The sequence below is a fragment of the Capricornis sumatraensis genome, chromosome 2, assembly GCF_032405125.1.
Source record: "Capricornis sumatraensis isolate serow.1 chromosome 2, serow.2, whole genome shotgun sequence".
NCBI lineage: Eukaryota > Metazoa > Chordata > Mammalia > Artiodactyla > Bovidae > Capricornis > Capricornis sumatraensis.
Genome location: NC_091070.1, coordinates 184290373 through 184314504, shown reverse-complemented (window position 1 = coordinate 184314504; position 24132 = coordinate 184290373). Strand labels below are relative to the sequence as shown.

At 38.5% G+C, this 24132-nt stretch overlaps 1 protein-coding gene across 3 annotated transcripts in view; it reads left to right on the top strand.

Moving 5' to 3' along the window:
* PATJ (PATJ crumbs cell polarity complex component) overlaps positions 1–24132 on the top strand; it is a 364628-nt gene that overhangs the window by 181869 nt on the left and 158627 nt on the right. For all 3 annotated transcript variants that reach the window (XM_068992464.1, XM_068992473.1, XM_068992482.1), the window contains one exon: positions 18142–18338. In XM_068992464.1, the coding sequence (XP_068848565.1) occupies positions 18142–18338 (197 nt within the window). The remainder of the gene's footprint in view (positions 1–18141; positions 18339–24132) is intronic.

Here is a 24132-nt window from a genome sequence, read left to right as displayed (position 1 = left end):
TACTATATAATATGTATAGTTGTGTATGATTAATACATATACATACAATATAACACAGTAATTTGGTGTTATCTAGTATATAATCCAGAATCAAGTTTCTTTATTGTCTCAAAATGTAGTTGGTTTGTTCAAATCAGAATTCAGTATACTCACATTTCATGATTTTATTGTCTCTTTTTAAAAAATAGTTTTATTTAAATATGTATAAACAGAAAGCTGTATTACAGTTTGATGAATATTCACCCACCAACCGGCATATTATTAGCACTCAGAATCACTTTATGCCCCATCTGATTCACTGTTCTTTCTTCCCCAAAGGTCAACACTGTCTTGATTTTGTTGCAAATAGATTAGCTTTGCTTGTTTTTGAACTTGATAAAAAGTGGAATTATGTAGGCTGCAGTCCATGGGGTCGAGAATAGTCAGACACGACTGAGCGACTTCACTTTCACTTTTCACTTTCATGCATTGGTGAAGGAAATGGCAGCCCACTCCAGTGTTCTTGCCTGGAGAATCCCAGGGACAGGGGAGCCTGGTGGGCTGCCGTCTATGGGGTTGCACAGAGTTGGACACAACTGAAGCGACTTAGCAGCAGCAGCAGCAGTGGTATATACACTTTTCTTTCTTGGTTTCTTTCCAACATCCATTGGATCATATCAAAAGAAAGAGAATTCCAGAAAAACATCTACTTCTGCTTCATTGACTATGCTAAACTCTTTGTATAGATCACAACAAACTGTGGAAAATTCTGAAAGAGATGGGAATACCAGTTAGAACTGGACATGGAACAACAGACTGGTTCCAGATTGGGAAAGGAGTAGGTCAAGGCTATATATTGTCATCCTGCTTATTTAACTTATATGCAGATTACATCATGCAAAATGCCAGGCTGGATGAAGTGCAAGCTGGAATCAAGATTGTGGGGAGAAATATCAATTACGTCAGATATGCAGATGACACCACCCTTATGGCATAAAGCAAAGAGGAATTAAGGAGCCTCTTGAAGGTGAAAGAGGAGAGTGAAAAGCTAGGGTTAAAGCTCAATATTCAAAAAGTGAAGATCATGGCATCTGGTCTTGCCACTTCATGGCAAATAGATGGAGAAACAAAGGAAATGGTGAAGGACTTGATTTTCTTGGGTTCCAAAATCACTGTGAATGGTGACTGCAGCCATGAAATTAAAAGACGCTTGTTCCTTGCAAGGTAAGCAATGGCAAACCTAAACAATATATTACAAAGCAGAGACATTACCTTGTCTCCAAAGGCCTGTATTGTCAAAGCTATGGTTTTTTTCAGTTCAGTTCAGTCGCTCAGTCATGTCTGACTCTTTGTGACTCCATGAATCACAGCACGCCAGGCCTCCCTGTACATCACCAACTCCTGGAGTTCACTAACACTCATGTCCATCGAGTCAGTGATGCCATCCAGCCATCTCATCCTCTGTCGTCCCCTTCTCCTCCTGACCCCAATCCCTCCCACCATCAGAGTCTTTTCCAATGAGTCAACTCTTCGCAGGAGGTGGCCAAAGTACTGGAGTTTCAGCTTTAGCATCACTCCTTCCAAAGAAATCCCAGGGCTGATCTGCTTCAGAATGGACTGCTTGGATCTCCTTGCAGTCCAAGTGACTCTCAAGAGTCTTCTCCAACACCACAGTTTGAAAGCATCAGTTCTTTGGTGCTCAGCCTTCTTCACAGTCCAACTCTCACATCCATACATGACCACAGGAAAAACCATAGCCTTGACTAGATGGACCTTTGTTGGCAAAGTAATGTCTTTGGTTTTAAATATGCTATCTAGGTTGGTCATAACTTTCCTTCCAAGGAGTAAGCATCTTTTAATTTCATGGCTGCAGTCACCATCTGCAGTGATTTTGGAACCCTAAAAAATAAAGTCTGACACTGTTTCCACTGTTTCCCCATCTATTTCCCATGAAGTGATGGGACTGGATGCCATGATCTTTGTTTTCTGAATGTTGAGCTTTAAGCCAACTTTTTCACTCTCCTCTTTCACTTTCATCAAGAGGCTTTTTCAGTAGTCATGCACTAATGTGAGAGGTGGACAATAAAAAGTGCTGAGCACTGAAGAACTGATGCCTTCGAACTCCGGTACTGGAGAAGGCTCTTGAGAGTCCTTTGGACAGCAAGGAGATCAAACCAGTCAGTCCTAAAGGAAATCTATCCTGAATATTCACTGGAAGAACTGATGCTGAAGCTCCAATACCTTAACCACCTGATGCAAAGAGTTAACTCATTGGAAAAGACCCTGATGCTGGGAAGGATTGAAGGTAGGAGGCGAAGGGGATGACTGAGTGGTCATGAATTTGAGCAGACTCCGGGAGATGGTGAAGGACAGGGAAGCGTGGTGTGCTGCAGTCCATGGGGTCGCGAAGAGTGAGACACAACTGAGCAACTGAACAGCAACGACAGACACTGTTCTTTTTTGGTCTTTCAACTCAACAGTATGTTTCCTGTATTCAAACATGTTGCCTGTAGTATTATTTGTTTGTTTCCATTATCGAGTAAAGTTCTACTGTATGAATATACAACAGTTTGCTTTTTCAATTTACTGTAAATGGACGTCTTGAGAACTACATTTCATAATCCCAAATGTGCCAAGGGATCAACATAGTGTCTAACAGAGAAAGTCCAATTGATATTTATATAGTGCCTTTTATTTAATATTTGCTTATTACATATTGATTCATTTGAATTTTGTTTCATCTAATGGGAAAATTTTAGATTTTCATTAGTTGAGTATTTTTTTTCTCACGCTGTGGTCTTTTAATTGTAGTGACTCTTGTTCTAATTGGCAGCCTGAACTATGTCACTTTAACATTATGGTTGCTTTCCTTTTCCATTCAATATTTAAAATAGATTGAGTTTTTGTGAATGAAAGGAAGGAAATAACTTGACTTCTTTGTTTTTCCTCCAAGTTCTGTATGTAGTACTTTTGTTTAATTCTAGCCCCGACTCTCACCTGAGATTATTGACTGCAGAGCCACAGCCTTTGATTTCAAATCCCTGTCTTATCACTCACTAGCTGTGTTACTCTGCAGGTTTGTGTCTTCTCTGTGCCTTTGTTTTTTCATCTGTAAAGTTGGGGATAATAATACCTATTGCATAGGGTGTTCATAAAAGTTAAATGAATTAAACTAAAGTACTTAGAACAATGTCTAGCTGTTATTATCATCCTTATCTGTAGTTCTCAAGTTTTGTGTCTCAATTATTAATTTTTATCTGTAAGTCCACGTACTATCACTCTTACTTACTGGCAAAGTATCTTCATTTAAGAGGAAAGTTTATTTATTTGTCACATCAAATATAGTTTGTTTGCACTGACACATTTTCATTATTTTCTTTATTTGGCTTGAAATTTCACTTGAGATTTGCTTCTTACTACAAGAGTTCACATGTTATTTCTTCTGATTGGTTTTTTTCGTATTTTTACTTCTCAAGTCTGCAGGTACTAACAGAATTAAAAGTTGATTACAATGTAAGAAAAATAGATTAAGAAATGCTTCTCATAATCTGATTGTTTAAAAATGGAATTGTATTTAATATATAAGAAACACTCTTAAATATTTTCTCTGTATTAAATTGTTTTCTGTTGTTGGAAACAGACCTGGTGACTAAATGCTTCTGAAATTGTATTGGGTCTTTATTCTGGTGAGTTGAACATTTGCTGTTAAAACCCTGGGCAGTGACTTGAATTGTTTCTTTATTGGGTGAAAGGCTCTGTTACTTAGCAACACCTAATATCCTATGATGATAGGAAAACACCCAGAGACCACACAGGAGAAATCTTACTGGCTTTTGTGGCCAAGGACAAGCGCTGATGCTTTGATACAGAATTATGAGCAACTTGGGATTCTTTTCTTCAGATAATGTTGTCATGAGGCTGGAGAATCCATGTTTAAAACAATTGTGACTGTTCAGCTGAGTCAAAAGACTGTTCTCTCTTTCTCTCTCTCTGTCTCTCACTTGCTATTCTAATCTGATGTTCATTCAGGGATACTAATGCCTGGAGCCCAAAGAAGGGAGTTACATATCTCCTAATCTTTGATTTGTATTTAGAAATGGAAGATGTCTAGGTTATTTGGAATAGGAACTGCTTCCACTATACTAACACGCTGTGGAAATCAATGAAAATCAATGTAAAGATTGACTGTTGCAAACATTTTTAGGAAATACCAGTACTGGGTATGTTACTTGATTTATCTGGGTGGATGGATGTTTGTGTATAGGAAACAAAGTATGAATTCTTTGGATTTTTTTTCTTAATTTTAGAGGAAAACCTCATTGACTTGAAATAAAATAATACTTTTTACCCCTCCTCAATGTTTTTTTAGTGACACTGAAATGAATACATTTTTAAAATACTATTCTCTTTTTACCTCGCCTCGTCCACATATCTGTTCCCCCATCTACTGGTTGCATGGAAATGCATCCCAGTACCCCTTAGAGCAAATGCCAGGCAGTGTGGGGTTCCCTTGTAGTGAGGTGGAGTCTTAAATGCTGTGGGACAGTTTGTGCTGACTCACCTGTACACAGAAAGACCTCAGCTATGACTTCTCTCTTAAATTCTTAATTAGCGAACTTGCTTGAGATTTCTCAACTTTTCGAAGATGAGAATTCAGGTTTACTTTTCCTCCAAACACTAACTAACTTTTCTTCCCTTCTCCCCTTTTGAAATTCTGGTTCAACATTTATTATACCCACAGAGTAGAAGCAATTGGTAATGGAAATTACAGAAAACATTTGAAATTGGAGAAGGAGAGGGGCAGCCTAGGAGTGTAGGAGAAAGATTGAGGTTCAGATTTCAAAGTGATCTATTGTATAGTCAACAGATTATACCAGATTATAATTAAATTATAGTATAATTTACATATTATATATAATATGATTATAAATTGTAATAGATTATGATAGAATATTTTATAGTCAACAGATGGACATGAATTTGAGCAAGCTCCAGGAGATGGTGATGGACAGGGAAGCCTGGTGCGCTGCATACTATGGGGTTGCAAAGAGTTGGACATGATCGAGTGACTGAACTGAACTGATCGTATAGTCAAGACAAATCTCTCATTTAATCCTAAAGTATAATCGTGGAGCCAGAGATAATCTCCATATTAGATTAGTTCTGTGTTGGACATATCTAAAGCCTGTCTTAACTTTGGTGTCTGTGAATTTTATGGTTGACTGTCATGACTGCTGTAGAAAAAAATTGTTGCAATTGCATGGGAAATTAGTCTTTTATTTACATACCCAGCTGCCCATGAGAATCATCTAAGGAACTTTACCCTATTTCTAAAATTTTCCTCAGACTTGCGGGCTTAGGATCCGCTGGTTGGAGCCCAATCATAATTCTCTTTTATAGGGTCTGAGGATAAATTTTAGGTAACCAGCCTGACAAATAATCTAAGACTAAAGCCTGGCATTGTTTGAGTTCTCTTAAGGGAGCACCTTATTATTTAAAATTCTTCTAATTTAAGAGAGAGCTGTGTTGTGAGAGCACATAGGTCTTATTTTCTTCAGTAAACCTGGCCCCAACTCTGGCCAGATCACCTTACTTCTCTGAATGTCAGTCCAGCTCGCCTGCAAATGGAGGTATTTACAAAAATGTGGGAAGGGTTCAATGATGAATGATGAATTCATAATGAAATGTTAATTTTTTTTTCATGTAGGAGATGTTATGATAACTTGAGGATCCTAAAGATAGCTTTTTAAATGAGGGAGAAATTGGAAGTCATTTTTGTTCTTTAAGATGCTATTGGAGAAACTTAACATAATATGGTAAAGAAAAAATTGAAGTACAAACTTCATTCAGTCTTTCACTCAGTTCAGTCACTCAGTTGTGTCAAACTCTTTGTGACCCAATGGACCACAGCACGCCAGGCCTCCCTGTCCATCACCAGCTCCCAGAGTTTACCCAAACTTCTGTCCATTGGGTCGGTGATGCCATCCAACCATCTCATATCTTTTTCTTCCGGCCTTTAATCTTTCCCCGCATCAGGGTTTTTTCAAATGAGTCAGCTCTTCGCATCAGGTGGCCAAAGTATTGGAGTTTCAATTTCAACATGAGTCCTTCCAATGAACACCCAGGACTGATCTCCTTTAGGATGGACTGGTTGGATCTCCTTGCAGTCCAAGGGACTCCCAAGAGTCTTCTCCAATACCACACTTCAAAAGCATCAATTCTTCTGTGCTCAGCTTTCTTCAGAGTCCAACTCTCACATCCATACATGACTACTGGAAAAACCATAGCCTTGAGAGATGGACCTTTGTTGGCAAAGTAACGTCTCTGGTTTTTAATATGCTGTCTAGGTTGGTCATTCTTTAATACACTGTCTAGGTTAGTATTCTTGCCTGGAGAATCCCAGGGACGGCAGAGCCTGGTGGGCTGCCGGCTATGGGGTCGCACAGAGTCACACACGACTGAAGTGGCTTAGTAGCAGGTTGGTCATAACTTTCCTTTCAAGGAGTCAGCATCTTTTAATTTCATGGCTGCAATCACCATCTGCAGTGATTTTAGAGCCCCCCAAAATGAAATCAGCTACTGTTTCCACTGTTTCCCCATCTATTTCCCATGCAGTGATGGGACCAGGTGTCATGATCTTAGTTTTCTGAATGTTGAGCTTTAAGCCAACTTTTTCACTCTCCTCTTTCACTTTCATCAGGAGGTTATTTAGTTCTTCTTTGCTTTCTGCCATAAATGTGGTGTCATCTGCATATCTGAGGTTATTGATATTTCTACCTGCAATCTTGATTCCAGCTTGTGCTTCATCCAGCCCAACATTTCTTATGATGTACTCTCCATATAAGTTAAATAAGCAGATTAACAATAAACAGCCTTGACATACTCCTTTTCTTATTTGGAACCAGTCTGTTGTTCCATGTCCAGTTCTAACTGTTGCTTCCTGACCTGCATACGGATTTCTCAGGAGACAGATCAGGTGGTCTGGTATTCCCATCTCTTCCAGAATTTTCCAGTTTATTGTGATCCACACAAAGGCTTTGGCATAGTCAATAAAGCAGAAATAGATGTTTTTCTGGAACTCTCTTGTTTTTTCAATGATCCAGCAGATGTTGGCAATTTCAACTCTGGTTCCTCTGCCTTTTCTAAAACCAGCTTGAACATCTGGAAGTTCATGGTTCACGTATTACTGAAGCCTGGCTTGGAGAATTTTGAGCATTACTTTACCAGCATGTGAGATGAGTGCAATTGTGCAGTAGTTTGATCATTCTCTGGCATTGCCTTTCTTTGGGATTAGAATGAAAACTGACCTTTTCTAGTCCTGTGGCCACTGCTGAGTTTTCCAGATTTGCTGGCATATTGAGTGCAGCACTTTCACAGCATCATCTTTTAGGATTTGAAATAGCTCAACTGGAATTCCATTACTTCCACTAGCTTTGTTCGTAATGATGTTTTCTAAGGCCCACTTGACTTCACATTCCAGGATGTCTGGCTCTAGGTCAGTGATCACACCATTGTGATTATCTGGGTCATGAAGATCTTTTTTTGCATAGTTCTTCTGTGTATTCTTGCCACCTCTTCTTAATATCTCTGCTTCTGTTAGGTGCATAGCATTTCTGTCCTTTATTGTGCCCATCTTTGCATGAAATGTTCCCTTGGTGTCTCTAATTTTCTTGAAGAGATCTCTAGTCTTTCCATTCTATTGTTTTCCTCTATTTCTTCTCATTGATCACTGAGGAAGGCTTTCTTATCTCTCCTTGCTATTCTTTGGAACTCTGCATTCAGATGCTTATATCTTTCCTTTTCTCCTTTGCTTTTCACTTCTCTAATTTTCACAGCTATTTGTAAGGCCTCCCCAGACAAACATTTTGCTTTTTTGCATTTCTTTTTCTTGGGAATGGTCTTGATCCCTGTTGCCTGTACTATGTCACGAACCTCCATCCATAGTTCATCTGGTACTCTGTCTATCAGATCTAGTCCCTTAAGTCTATTTCTCACTTCCACTGTATAATCATAAGGGATTTGATGTAGGTCATACCTGAATGGTCTAGTGGTTTTCCCTACTTTCTTTAATTTAAGTCTGAATTTGGCATTAAGGAGTTCATGATCTGAGCCACAGTCAGCTCCCAATCTTGTTTTAGCTGACTGTATAGAGCTTCTCCATCTTTGGCTGCAAAGAATATAATCAATCTGATTTCGGTGTTGGCCATGATGATGTCCATGTGTAGAGTCTTCTCTTGTGTTGTTGGAAGAGGGTGTTTGTTATGACCAGTGTGTTCTCTTGGCAAAGCTATTAGCCTTTGCCCTGCTTCATTGTGTACTCCAAGGCCAAATTTGCCTGTTACTTCAGGTGTTTCTTGACTTCCTACATTTGCATTCCAGTCCCCTATAATGAAAAGGACATCTTTCTTGGATGTTGGTTCTAAAATGTCTTATAGGTCTTTAGTTTCTAGCTATAAATTACCATTATAGCATTGTGTTCATTTCTTCCATCTTATTTCTTTATTTATAAATTGGATGGAGCTGTGCAATAAGAGAAGGCAGCTTTACACAATAATGTAGTTTGTTTTGCCTGATTTAAAAGTCTCTGGTTTTATGATGTGATGAAATATAGCATTTAATTTATCTGAAAGTTGAACCTGTCATCATTTAAGGCCTTTGTAGCTGTGGATTTGAATAAACATTGTAGGATAACTCAAATTCTGAAGCCTTAAAATGGTAATGCCAATTTAACTAAAAATTAAAGGTCATCTGTGTTATAGAACATTGGACATTTTCATTGTCTTACTGCTTTTCCTGTTTTGTAATCCACTGGAAAAAAAAAGAGAGAGAGAGGGTGGCGAGAGAGAGAGCATAAGATAAGGTTATCAATCTTTTTTGCTTTTTAAGCTGCTTCAGTTTAATAGAGTTGATTTTTTAAAGATGGAGAAGGTGATGGCACCCCATTCCAGTACATGTATACACAGTACTTTGATTTTCTAGTAGTCCTAATGGATCTTGTTACTTATGTATACAAATGCAAAAAAGAAACAAGCCATTTTTCTACTTCCTTTACCTGAAGGAATTCATTGTCTTTGCAACAGATTGCATGTGTCTGATGCTTTTAGGTCTCAGATGACTTTCATGTAGCGTTGTTTGGGGCAATGGCCAAAGTGCAGGCAGAGCAATTGAAGAAGGCCTTAGAAGTCATGTTTATGCTTCCAACAGGCATATATTGTATTAACACGTATTAACCACCTAATGTATACCAGGCACTAAGTGCAGAAGACAGCGGGATATGCAAGAAACTGTGGGGTCTATATTCTAGGCGAGGGCAATAGAAAGAAAGAATTCTAAAAAGATACTTTCAGATAGTGTTGTAGGCACGCCTTCTGGGAAGCAAGCTCACTGAGAAGGACAGTGCAGATAGTGGAGTGCAGTTTATTACTTCGGCGCGCCCAAGGCAGAGTCTCTTAGCCAAGGACCCCGACCAGTTTTTGTGAAAACCTTATGTACCCTAAGTGTACTTGCTCAAACCCACCTCCCCAAATTCCTTGAAACTAGTCTGGACAAGATAAATGAGAGATGCGGTCAAAGTTAACCCATGATTCATGTGTCACAAGACTAGATAAACAGTGGACATTTATCAATAGGACTGTGGTCATATCCTGATAAACATAATGGAATTTACGACTTTGTTCTGTTACAGAGATAATTAGCATATTCTTTTAGGCAATGGAGAGTCTAAGTACAAGTCCTGAGACTCTTTTATCTGGGGGTCTGGTTTTCCATTTGTATGTCACTTCTTTGGCTACAGTCCATGGGGTCGTTAAGAGTGGGACACGACTGAGCGACTTCACTTTCACTTTTCACTTTCATGCATTGGAGAAGGAAATGGCAACCCACTCCAGTGTTCTTGCCTGCAGGAGCCGTAATTACAGGCTTTCGCAACAAAACTAAAGCATCACTTGCCCATTTCCTACCACAAGGAACACCCACCCCACTAATCCCAAGAATCCCAGGGACATGGGAGCCTGGTGGGCTGCCGTCTATGGGGTCGCACAGAGTCAGACACGACTGAAGCGACTTAGCAGCAGCAGCAGCCGCAGCCGCCACTTCTATAGACACTGGGCACAAAGTTCAGAGTCCATTGGGAGGGTGACCGTATGTGTACCCTAATATTCGCAGCTTAGCCTAAGATGGAGTCAAGCTCTGTCTGTTTCCTCCTTCAATAGTACCATGAAGACAGACAAACAAAACTGGGTTTGCAATCTTATTATATCAATTTCCACCTGGGTAAACTTCAGCAGGTTATTCAACATCAGAATCTTATTCCCATATCTTGATTACAGAGATGATAATTTCTACCTGATAGGGTGTTTTTTAGCATAAATTGAGAAAATTTATTGAATGGTTTTTAGCACAGTTTCTACAACTTAGCAGGTCCCCAATAAATTATTACTAAAACTTCAAAACCATTCAAGGATGCTCAGCTCTTTCTTGTTCTGGGATTTGCTTTTTTTTTTTTTAAACTGAGCTTTATTCTGTTGATCTTACCCCCTTTCCTAAGTTTTTTTTAAAAATAATTTAAAAAATCAAGGAAAGCTGAATAACCCTTTTGATAGGCAAATAAAGCTGGAATAAGTTGGATGTGGGGTTATTGGAAATGACAGCTAAAATGAGGCTTGAGCATTATGGAATAGAACGTGTATCTGACCAATAAGATGAGAATTGGCTAGACTATCTATAATATTTATTGTCATTTCCAGACATTAATTGGTTTTCCAGTTGATACAGTGAAATGGATGGGTGACTTCAGCTGCTGGTATTTCTCTCCCAGTTTTTCTCTCTCTGAATTAGAATTACTGATATGTATGCTTGTCTTCAGTGATAGATTTTAATGCCCTTGAAATACTGTAGTGTGCCCTTCACAACACAAGCCTGACATGAATTTGGATTCAATCAATATTTGTTAATTGAAAAAAATGGGAATATGCTAGTGTCATAACAACAGCAAAAATTGGCCAGAATAATAGGGCTGCCAGTTTCAAAAACTAGGATAACAGATCTACAACCTAGTTCCTTGGTGGAATGTTGATGAGGGAACTAGCTTTTTGAAGGGTCTTTTAAACCTGTAGATAAGGTGTCAGTTTTTTTTTTAAATTGTGGTAAAATGTACATAAAAAATACACCATTTAAATTACTTTTAAGTGTAGAGGTCAGTAGCATTAAGTACATTCACATTGTTGTACAACTCTGATTACCATCCACCTCCAGATCTTTCATATTTCCCAAACTGAAACTATGGAGGCTTTTAATTTCACACTTGACTAACACAGAGTTTTAAAGCCACCTCAGTGGCCTACAGATCAGGGACAGTCACTGGAGACAGTGCTATGACTCCTTTGCACCTCACAAAGTTGTCCTTGGAACTCCTCAGTATAAGTAACTCAAAGAAGAGAGTCTGGGAAAGCACGACGTCGGCCCCTCCCTCTCCTGATCGCCGTTGGAGGACAGTGTGCCTGCTCCCTTCACTCCATCCTGGGGAACCACTGCTTCCTTTCACAAGTCTCAGTTTTCATCAAGACAGACAAGGGAGAAAAGAGTAGCTTTGGCACCAACTGGAAACGAACTGGGAATACCAGACCACCTGACCTGCCTCTTGAGAAACCTATATGCAGGTCAGGAAGCAACAGTTAGAACTGGACGTGGAACAACAGACTGGTTCCAAATAGGAAAAGGAGTACGTCAAGGCTGTATATTGTCACCCTGCTTATTTAACTTCTATGCAGAGTACATCATGAGAAACGCTGGGCTGGAAGAAGCACAAGCTGGAATCAAGATTGCCGGGAGAAATATCAATAACCTCAGACATGCAGATGACACCACCCTTATGGCAGAAAGTGAAGAGGAACTAAAAAGCCTCTTGATGAAAGTGAAAGTGGAGAGTGAAAAAGTTGGCTTAAAGCTCAACTTTCAGAAAACGAAGATCATGGCATCTGGTCCCGCCACTTCATGGGAAATAGATGAGGAAACAGTGGAAACAGTGTCAGACTTTATTTTGGGGGGCTCCAAAATCACTGCAGATGGTGACTGCAGCTATGAAATTAAAAGACACTCCTTGGAAGGAAAGTTATGACCAACCTAGACAGCATATTGAAAAGCAGAGACATTACTTTGCCAACTAAGGTCCTTCTAGTCAAGGCTATGGTTTTTCCAGTGGTCATGTATGGATGTGAGAGTTGGACTGTGAAGAAAGCTGAGTGCCGAAGAATTGATGCTTTTGAACTGTGGTGTTGGAGAAGACTCTTGAGAGTCCCTTGGACTGCAAGGAGATCCAACTAGTCCATTCTAAAGATCAGCCCTGGGTGTTCTTTGGAAGGAATGATGCTAAAGCTGAAACTCCAGTACTTTGGCCACCTCATGCAAAGAATCAACTCACTGGAAAAGACTGTGATGCTGGGAGGGATTAGGGGCAGGAGGAGAAGGGGACGACAGAGGATGAGATGGCTGGATGGCATCACTGACTCAATGGTCGTGAGTCTGAGTGAACTCTGGGAGTTGGTAATGGACAGGGAGCCCTGGCGTGCTGTGATTCATGGGGTTGCAAAGAGTCGGACACGACTGAGCAACTGAACTGAACTGAAAACTAACTTAAAACCTCAACATAACTCAATGATAAAGACAAAATCATGACCAAATCAGTCTCTGATGTTGCTTGGAGTCTATGTCCCAGGAATTTTTAGTTAGCATCCACTTTAAGCTAACAGCCCTATTACAAATAAGAAATCTGCCATTTGTAGAGATTTAGTATTTGTCCAAGAAACTAGTGGTGTTAAGTGCGTCAACTAAGGATTTGAATTGAATTCTAACCCTTGAGCCCTTGCTCTTTCTATTCTGCCACAAGAATGTATTGCTAGAGATTCACCTTTTGTAGCACTTGGGTTGTTCATCAGTTGTGATAGAGCCACTATTTACCAAGGGAGGATCTGTCTTTATCCTCCTTTAGAGGAGAATCATTAATCATTTGCATGTCTAAGCAGTTGAATATACAGTTGATGGTCATGAAGTTTATTTCTTTTTTTCTCGGAAGGTTGAACAAGTCAGACAAATTTTGGAAACTGGAAGTCTTTTTATATTAATTTAACACTAAAACCTTTCTCAGCTCATCATTTTTTTTCAGCTCCCAGGGGCATGAGATTGCATTAAATATAATCTTTCATAGCATATTACATCATTGGTCAGCTGGGAGTCCCTGTTTGGTTTTCTTTGCTCCCTTTTGTTCCTGTCTCTTTCCAGCCACTGTAATTAACCATTCTAATGTGTTAGCCATTTGTGTTTTTATATATGAACTTCCAAAATATGTGTTGTGGTTTTTGTGCAGAATCTTAATTCACATAAATAGTATTACATAGTATTTTGATCCCATTCTGTTTGTCCCCCTTTTCATTCAGTACTGTTTACAATATCTCTTTATGTTACTATTGACATTAATTTATTTTAATTATTAAACAGAAGAGAACTTTATTTTTTGTTGTTACACGTTTTCATAGTTTTTTGCACTATGTCCAAAGAGACAGCTTATTGATATTGATTTTTCTGAGACTTATTGTGGTTTCTTTTATGGTCTAATACACAGTCAGTATTTGTAATTGTTCTGTGTGTGCCTCCCCAAAATGTGTATTTTCTGACAGATGTAACATTCTCTTAAATACAATACCTTGAGCCTATTGAGTTGTCAGTCTTCAGTTTATTTTTTTAATCTTCTTCTGCTTTATTATTTTCTGAGAAAGATGTGTTAAAATTTTATTTTATTTGTTTCCTTAACTGTGATATCATTTCTTAACTATTTATTTCACCCTAGAAATCCAGTAAGCAATATAGTTGAAACGATAACTGCTCTGGTTGAATCTGGAAGAAAATGTCTTAAATTGAGGGTCCTTTCAAGATCCCATCTCCAGAGTACCTTAAGGCACCTTTGCAGTATCCCTAAATTGGAATATTATTTCTGTAAACAAGCTATCAATTAACTCTTTACCCTTGCACTCTTATTTCTTGTCACCCACCCACTAACTTAAACAATTTTCAGTTCAAAGCCAGATGGACTTTCACATCCCCTTCCTCATCCCTCTGCATGGAAGTTTTTTACCCTTGCCATTTGGTCCACCAGAATTCTTCTCCACATAACCAAACTCTGTGACTTATTCGAAACCGTTCTTGTATATCCAAAGAACAAAAAAACTAATTAAAAAAGATAAATACACAATTCAGTGTTAATAGAAGCTCTATTTACAATAGTCAGGCAACATAAGTGTCCATCCATAGATGAATGGGTAAAAGAGATGTGGTATGCAATGGAATACTACTCAGCCATAAAAAAGATATTGCCATTTGCGACAACATGATTGGGCCTAGGAGGTATTATACTAAGCCAGATAAAGACAAATACAAATGTGGAATTAAAAAAAAATACAAAAACAAATGAACAAACTAAACAAAACAGAAACAGACCTACAGGTACAGAGAACAAGCTGGTGGTCACCAGAGCTGGGGAGTAGCTGGGCAAAATAGGTGAAGGGCATTAAGACATACAAGCTTCCACTTATTAAAAAGCCATGGGATGTAATGTACAGTATAGGAATTATGTTCAGTAATATTGTAATAACTTTGTATGGTTTAGCTTTGTAATAGCTATGGGTGGTTACCAGACTTACTATGGTGATCTATTTGTCATGTATATAAATGTTGAATCACTATTTTGTATACCGGAAACTGATAATATATGTCAGCTTTACTTCAATTAAGAAAAGGAAAAAAAACAAAAACCTTCTCAAATTCTGCTTCTTTCAAGAAATCTCTTCAGGCATATCATTCCTTAGAATTCTAAAGGCAATGATTGCTCAGTTCAGTTCAGTCGCTCAGTCTTGTCTGACTCTTTGTGACCCTATGGACTGCAGCACGCTGGGATTCCCTGTCCATCACCAACTCCTGCAGCTTACTCAAACTCATGTCCATTGAGTCAGTGATGCCTACCAACCATCTCATCCTCTGTCGTCCCCTTCTCATCCTGCCCTCAATCTTTCCCGGGTCTTTTCAAATGAGTCAGTTCTTCATATCATGTGGCCCAAGTATTGGAATTTTAGCTTCAGCATCAGTCCTTCTGATGAATATTCAGGACTGATCTCCTTTAGGATGGGCTGGTTGGAACTTCTTGCAGTCCAAGGAACTTTCAAGAGTCTCCTCCAACACCACGGTTCAAAAGCATCAATTCTTTGGTGCTTAGCTTTCTTCATAGTCCAACTCTCACATCTATACATGACTACTGGAAAAACCATAGCCTTGACTAGACAGACCTTGGTTGGCAAAGTAATGTCTCTGCTTTTTAATATACTATCAATGTTGGTCATAGCTTTTCTTCCAAGGTGCAAGTGTCTTTTAATTTCATGGCTGCAGTCACCATCTGCAGTGATTTTAGAGCCCCCCAAAATGAAGTCAGCCACTGTTTCCACTGTTTCCCCATCTATTTGCCATGAAGTGATGGGATGACTACGGCTATATAAACAGAAATTCCAACCATGCCACATGCTGGTCACTAAATACATATTAATCAATTAGTAAATTTAGGTCAGTGAGAAAACATTAAATTAACTGCACTAGCAATCATTGGAAAACTCAGCAGTGGCCACAGGACTGGAAAAGGTCAGTTTTCATTCCAATCCCAAAGAAAGGAAATGCCAAAGAATGCTCAATCTAAGATCATGGATACCATGATCTTAGTTTTCTGAATGTTGAGCTTTAAGCCAACTTTTTCACTCTCCTCTTTCACTTTAATCAAGAGGCTCTTTAGTTCTTCCCTTTGTGCCATAAGGGTGATGTCATCTGCATATCTGAGATTCTTGATATTTCTCCCAGCAATATTGATTCTGGTTTGTGCTTCATCCAGAAAGACATTTCTCATGATGTACTCTGCATAGAAGTTAAATAAGCATGGTGACAATATACAGCCTTGACGTACACTTTTCCTGATTTGGAACGAGTCTGTTGTTCTATGTCCAGTTCTAACTGTTGCTTCTTGACCTTCATACATATTTCTCAGTAGACAGCTCATGTGGTCTGGTATTCCCATCTCTTGAAGAATTTTCCACAGTTTGCTGTGATCCACACAGTCAATCAAGCAGAAGTAGGTATTTTTCTGGAACTCTCTTGCATTTTTGATGATCCAGTGGATGTTGGCAATTTGATCTTTGGTTCCTCTGTGTTTTCTAAATCCAGCTTGACCATCTGGAAATTCATGGTTCATGTATTGCTGAAGCCTGGCTTGGAGAGTTTTGATCATTACTTTACTAGCGTGTGAGATGAGTGCAATTGTGCGGTAGTTGGAGCATTCTTTGGCATTTCCTTTCTTTGGGATTGGAATGAAAACGGACCTTTTCCAGTCCTGTGGCCACTGCTGAGTTTTCCAAGTTTTCAAATGATTGCTAGTGCAGTTAATTTAATGTTTTCTCACTGACCTAAATTTACCAGTTGATTAACAAGTACTTAGTGAGCAGCATGTGGCGTGGTTGGTATTTCTGTTTATATAGCTGTAGTTGTTTACTAGTTCTTGTGTGTGTTTGCTTCCTCTGCTTTGTTGTATAAACATGTTGGAGGTAACGTGTGTTTTGTATCCTCTATTAATTAAGGTACCCACATAATGGCTTGTTCTTAATAGTTGACTGACGGAAACACTTTGAGTTTATTTACTTCAGTGTTAATGGGGATAATTTTATTTCTATACAGAGGACAGTTTTGTTACATTGCAAGTTCTTTAGTTTACTGTATTTTACAAAATATGTTCTTTATTATTCAGAAGCATGATCAGTGAAAGTTCTTTAAGATTCTCTTCAAAATCCTTATAAACTAGACAAATTTAAGCTCTTTCTAAAATTAGCATTTATGATTAATTATTTCAATGTAAATTTATGTACAAATTAGCCTTTGTGAATTTAAATTTATCTACTCTCTTTTAAGGCAGTGTTTGTTATATCTGGTAAAGTGATGAGATGGACTAGGCTCTCTTCCTTCCCTTCCCCCTTAACATTAATTATTCCAGCTAAGCTTTCAATTTGCAAGGTTCCCTCTAAGGGCAGTGAACTTAGTGTTAGAGCATAGAGAGTTCCAGCATAGTTGCAAGGATAGCTTGGTTTTCAGCTGATGAGACGATTGCAGCATGTGACATAGTCACCAGCAAGCCTTTGATCGCTGGTAGCACTCCTGGCCTGAGCTGGTGCTGTTTGGTGTACAGGGCATGTTTAAAGCTGTGCTGTTCCCCACACTGACTTGCCAGTGTAGTTGTGTTGCACAAGTGAAGCCTAACCAGCCACATCCTAAAATAGGTAGTTTAGGCTGTAAAATGGAGGTTGCAAGATGAAAGAGAAGATCAAATAGAAGAATTGTAAAATGCCTATAATCCATGAGCCTTTAAGTCCTTTATATTTTCTTTCATTTTCCCAATTTCCGTGAAGTGGGAATCATCATGTCCATTTTAAAGATGAAGTGGAATTCTATAGAGGTAAAATGATGTATTAATTAATGGACATTGAGTAAGTGGTAGATGTGTGTATTAACTTCAGATCTGACAGCTAAAGCAGCATCCTTAATTCCCCTTGTTTTTACTCGCATAACACCAGTCTTGTTTTGTACCCTTTGTATACTTGAAAGAAATGTCATTATTTAGAGTTAATGGTTGATTTTCTTTCCTGCTGGACTACAGATCCGTGAGAGTAGATCCATGTCTGTTTTGTTCAATCAACAGACCACACACTTTGCTTGGCACATACCTGGTGATCCCTATATATTCATTGTTTCCCTTGTTCTTTTTTTTGAAGGGGAATAAGTAGTGCAGAGAGGCCAGGTTTTCCACCACATGATGTTAACACTCTTAGGTAAGAAAATGTGTAGAAAATCTAGGCCAGCCCTTGAACCTACAGTCAGGGAAGGTTTTATGGGGAGCCATCTTCTTAGATGGAGATCAAATAATCTTTAACTGTAACCTGTATATAAGGCTGTGAATGACTTCAAGTATTTCACTTACAAGAAGGGACAATTCATTGTAGTGGCATCAGTAAAAATGGGGAAATGCCAATATGCCTTGATAATATAGATTTAGGCGCTCTATTTAATTTTTTTAACCTTTTTTTTAATTAGAAAAAATCAGGCAAAGATATGCAGACCTGCCTGGAGAACTGCACATTATTGAACTTGAAAAGGATAAGAATGGACTTGGACTCAGCCTTGCTGGTAACAAAGACAGGTCACGCATGAGCATATTTGTGGTGGGAATTAACCCTGAAGGACCTGCTGCCATGGACGGACGAATGCGTATTGGAGATGAACTGTTGGAGGTAAGGGGTGTATATTCTTCATTTGTGTTTGGGTGAGATGATTGAATATAGAGGATAGTGTATAAGACGATGAAGTAAAAGGGTAAAATGTTATAAATCACATTTTCTTCAACTGTTTGTTATCATTTTCCCCAGCAAGAATGAAAATCATATTGTTGCTTACAAATACTATTGGCTGCTTGAGTAAAGACTAATCTCACAAAATAATTTAAGGGCCTTTAAGTAAAATCTCATGAAAACATATTAAAAGAATAGAGCTAGTTTTTTAATATAAATTTCAAAAGATTCAAAACTAATTTATGTGTTAATCTGAGATTATTAGTATTTAACAAAATCCTTTTCAGCTTCTGAATTAACTGTAAGTATAACATTTGTTTTTGTTGCTGTTGTGGTTTAGTTTTTCTGGAAGGTGTTACAGCCAACAAAATCTTATGAACTGGTTGTCAAGGACTGATTAATATCTGTGAGTTGGTAATGTGGTTAAAGTCACATAGGTTCCTTATTTAGGAACAGGAGAGAGAAAAGAGAAGTTAGGAAGGGAACTGATCCTCTGCACTATTCCAGATGATTTCATCAGTAATCTGAAAAGGTTATTCTCATATTCGTAAGCTTAAAGTCAGGGTCTCTGCTCTGCTGCTGCTAAGTTGCTAAAGTCGTGTCCAACTCTGCATGACCGCATAGACGGCAGCCCACCAGGCTCCCCCATCCCTGGGATTCTCCAGGCAAGAACACTGGAGTGGGTTGCCATTTCCTTCTCCAATGCATGAGAGTAAAAAGTGAAAGTGAAGTCACTCAGTCGTGTCCGACTCAGCGACCCCATGGACTGCAGCCTACCAGGCTCCTCTGTCCCTGGGATTTTCCAGGCAAGAGTACTGGAGTGGCCTTCTCCCTTGCCATTGCCTTCTCCCTCTGCTCTGAGTTTATCTTATTTTTATATTTATTTGCCAGTTCAATCATTCATTAATTCAACTAACAGTTTTTTAAGTGTCTCTGAGGGCTGGATACCAAAAAAGAGATGAATACTCCAGTCCCTTCATTCAAAGAGCTCACAGTCTCAAGGAAGAAAAGAGACATAAAAGATTGTTGCACAACAAAAATTAAAAAAGATTATAATAAAAGCAGCAATATGTACTTGGTACCGGACATAGCTTTACTGAGGTCACAAAGTAACGAGGTGAGGTGGCAAAGTAAACGAGACTTTCGGATTCAATATCAGGCAGTTTGACTTCTTAGCTGCTTGTTAACCAGTGTGCTCTAAGGCCTCTTGATAAGATGCTCCAACTCTTGGACATTTAGGGGAGCTGAATCACAGAGGCACTGAGTGTCAGATGCTTACTTCACATGAGGCCTTACTAATTTTTCATTTTATAATTTCCTCTTCAGACTCTACTCAGAATAGAATTCATAGTCATCTGTAATGTGATTTGCCTAATAATACCCACAGCCAAAGCTGTTCAGACACAACTCTAAGATCATTAGTATCACCCTCTGTCTTCCCAGCCTTGGTAGTTTCTCCCCATTTTGAAATCTGTTTTCACCAAGAAGTCATTCCTGGAATTACTTTTCCTGTTGTTTGTAATATAGCATTATGAAAGTGACCCACATCGGGTAGTAGTATTGACTAACATAATCATCAAGTAAATAAAAATCAATGGTATTAGTATGGATTAACCAGTATAATTCATTGCTTCAAGTTCATTTTATTTAGAGATTTCTTCATAAACAAAACTAAAGTGATGGTGGTGGTAATAATGATGAAAGGAAAAGCTAGTTTACTGAGCTATTCTTGGCATTTTACCTATGTGATAAAACATTTGTATTCTTAAGAAACCCTATATGGTAAGTGCTGTTATTATCCCAATTTTCTGGATAAGAAAACTGCATAAGTAACAGAACTAAGTTGCTAAGAACCCAGGCTTGCCAGGCTCCAAGATCAGTGCTCTAGCAACTGAAGTACACTGCATTCTCCACGGTACTTCCGGCAAATCCTGTCTGTTTAGATCCGTGAGAATCCTGACTTATGATACTCTAGGCTTTAGGAAACCATATATATTAAATCATACTGTTGTATTATGCACACCTAAACGCATTATTTCCTGTCTCGTGTGGTACATAGAAATGTTCCAAAAGCTATCATTTGGAACATGACGATTCTAGTTCTATTTTCTCTGCCTTATTAAGACTCAAGATGGAATGACTGATGTGGTCCAGACCGAGAAGAGAAGTGCTATGTTATTCTGTGTCTGACATTTTATTAGATAGAGGAAAGAGATGAGCTAAGGCTGCAGGGTGATGAGAGTGCTTCATAGGCCATACAGTAAAGTCAACATTGTGTGCAGGGCAGAGAGCGCTAGACTAGGAAGACCTACTTTAATTATTCCAGTTCTTTCAGTTATTAGCTGCATTTCAGAAGGGATTTAATACAGTGTAGAGCACATGGTTGACTATTAATCAGATCATATTTCCTCTCTTAAAGACAGAAACTTCAGGTGTATGATTTCTATCTAGGCTAGAAGCTAGAAGAGCTCTCCTGAGTAAAAAAGTATATTAGCGTCTTGCTTTTTCAGACTCCTCCTATTCCCTCCTTTGACTTTCTGAATTTGGTTCTCTTGTTGCTCTTCAGTGATTTTATCTTCACTCAGAGATTAAAGGAATAAGAAGATTAAATGTGGCAATAAATTAACCACCCCCCATACCCTCCACGGAATCTTTTAAGTAAAATAAAATAAAATTAAAAGTTGGAATACAGAGTTTAGCATCACACATCTTTGATTGTTTATTTATCTTCTCAAACCCTCAGTTATCTTCTTTATCAAATGGAAATTTTTTATTCATTTAGCACATACTTTGCTAGGCATCTATTGTGTAAGAGGAAGTATAGGAGCAAGGTGCTGATTTTACATTGGTGAAGAAATTCATCATACTGTTCTCATAGAGCTCACAGTGTAGTGATTGTGTAGCTTCAACCTCAAAGAGTGTTAGAAGAATTAATGAGAACATAGGTCATGTTTTGCCACCACATCTGGCACTTACTAATACCAAAATACATTTCAACTGATAATATTTATAAAAAAATTTTATGTGGATTTGTGGGTTTCAGTTCTTTTTAGCTTGTTTACATTAATATATTTGTCTCCAAAAGTGTGTTCCAGAGGGAAACCATCATACTCTTCAGTAGCTCCATGGAGCATCTTGAATAGCTGAGAGAGTAGAAAAATGCACAGACTGGATTCTTATGCAGTTATAAGCCTTCTCATGGGCTTCTGGCTTTAGGTCAGGGATGACAGTGAGAAAATTCATGTGGGAAACATTTTCCTGGTTTCTTTTTATAGCCGAGAAAAAATTTCAGTCATTTCTCTATGATATGTAAAGAATTTGTTTATAACATAATATCAAATCCAATGTGCTTTTGAACTGAAAATAAGGCATTGATGTAATGATGAGTACCAGGAAAGCTGGAAGCCAGTGTTACAGTAGCTGTTCTTGGATATGCAGTGTATTAGATGTTATCGAGGGAGACTGCATCACGAAGGAGACATTTACAATGGGCTTTTAGATGGTACTCTCTGGGTTAGAGCAAATCTTGTGTATTTGCTTACCCATCCACACTTCATTTATTTTTGTCAATTGAGGTAAAGTTATCCATGTCTTGATTAATCTTACAATTCTACTATTTGCTCATAGTATTTCTCATAATTGCTTTGTTGTTATCATTATTACTTTGCTCACAGCCCCCTTTTATTTAGGGTTGATCTGACTTTTTTAGGCCCTCAGATGTAGTTAATTTATAGGAAGTAGAAAAGAGCATGGTCAATCATACATTGTAGCTTGCTGGAAGCCAGAAATTCTGCACCTCTTCCCGAGCCCTGTCCATGACTGATTTTTGGCCCAACACCCACCAGCAGTTTTGTTGCTGTAGGGCTGCATCATTGCAGTGTAAGAGCAGTCAGCAAGTTCTGCCGATTGATGGCTGAGTTCATGTATAAAAGAAATCTTACACTGAGCCCGCAGAAGACAATGTGATTAAATCTCAGCTTCTTTCTCCTTCACTAGGATGCTAGTGTGGGGGTTCTGAATTAATTTCAAAATGCATTAGCATATAATTACCATGTAGACTGGAATGAGACTTTCTAGAGTATTGGCTTTCCCTAAGCAATTAGTCCCAGAAAATACACAGGCCCAGGCATGGTGCTGTCTTGTGAATATAGGATTTATTTATAATCTTCCCTACAGGGCAAGTGTGGGAAGAGAGCTGATAGTGCCATGCGGGGACTGGAATGATTTGTCAGGTGAGGGAAGCAGCCAGAAGGAACAGCGTGGGTGGCATTTGGAAGTGTGCAGTGGATGGGCTTGCGTGTCTGGCTCCCACACCCTTCAAGACAGAGGAAGTTCATTCCCTTTGTGACATTTACCTGTAGCATAGCCTAAATTAAATCTTGTTATTTTTGTGTGTGTTTAATAGGTTTATTTAAGAACCATTGAAAATACAAAGTATGAATACTACCTATATTTGCCAAGAATAAAGACACAGGACTATAGGGAAACGCAGATCTTTTTGTTTAGCAATACTTGCTTTATAAGAGGAAAACCCTGAAATTATTAAATGACTGACTCAGGTCCATGTAGGTGCTTTATGACACACTGCTGTCCGAGGGTGCTTACCGCCACACCAGTCCAAAAGGTCGATCCTTCACTTGTTGCCAGCGAATTATTTTTGAAATCTTTCGGAAGAAAGAATTTCGGAAGCCTAATTCATAGCTCTGAAAGTCAACAGAAGAACGTGGTGTTGGCTGAGTGGCCAGCATCACACATAAAATTGTCCTGGGATCCCAGAGGGGTGTATGTTTTTCCTTCCTTTCAAGTGCAGTCTCCCTTGTCATTAAAACATTGTAACTCATACTTATCTGGATTTTGCTTAATTATCTTCCCTAAGTAATCCATTGCGTTACATCCAAATTAAGTTACAAAAAGATGAGTTTATTAAAAGAAATCAGAGGTAGGGGAGCTATACTGGGAATTGAGTTGACACTGAGCATTCATAATCTGCTAGGCTTTGCTAAAGTCTTTACAAGCATTCTCTCTCTTTTTTAAACAAAAGTAGATGCTGTTTCAGTACCCATTTTACAGATAAGGAAACTGAAACATGAGGGGCAGAGTCAACATGCAGACACTGACTTTTCAGACTCTAAAGGCTATGTTCCTAAGGTTTGTTCTGGGTGGATAATGATTCTGGAAGATAATCATGAATTTTTCATCATTCTGTAGTTTTGGTTGATCTAGATTAACCCAGTGCTAGTTTAGAATATCAGAGATAATTTTTTATGATACAATACCTACCCTGTTACTCTTTTTATCTCCTTAAAATTTAATGCCACTTGGAATTTATTAAAAGAAGACTGCAGTCAGTGAAATTATACCCATCTCTCAAGAAACAAAGAAGAAAAATAATCTTTTTTTTTTTTTTTTTGAGGTTGTTCTTGCCTGATTTGAGAGCTCATCTATGCTTCATAATTTAAGAGCTTTCACCCTCAGTGCCATTATAGAGTTAAAATTTTATTTCGGCTGTAGGAAATAGTCTGTAAAGCCTTACTCATACTGTTTGGCCTGGTTCTTTTCTGTGTTTCCTGGAGTGAAGTCTTTGAGTTCTACTCTTGGATTTTTGTTTCTGTCTCTGGGTGGTTGGGGGAAGTTTTTTGAATTATATGGTCGTACATCATTATCTTTATGCTGCTGAAATATTTAGGCCAAAACTTTATATTCTTACTGATCTTTTGGAGGAATGCAATCATTTAAT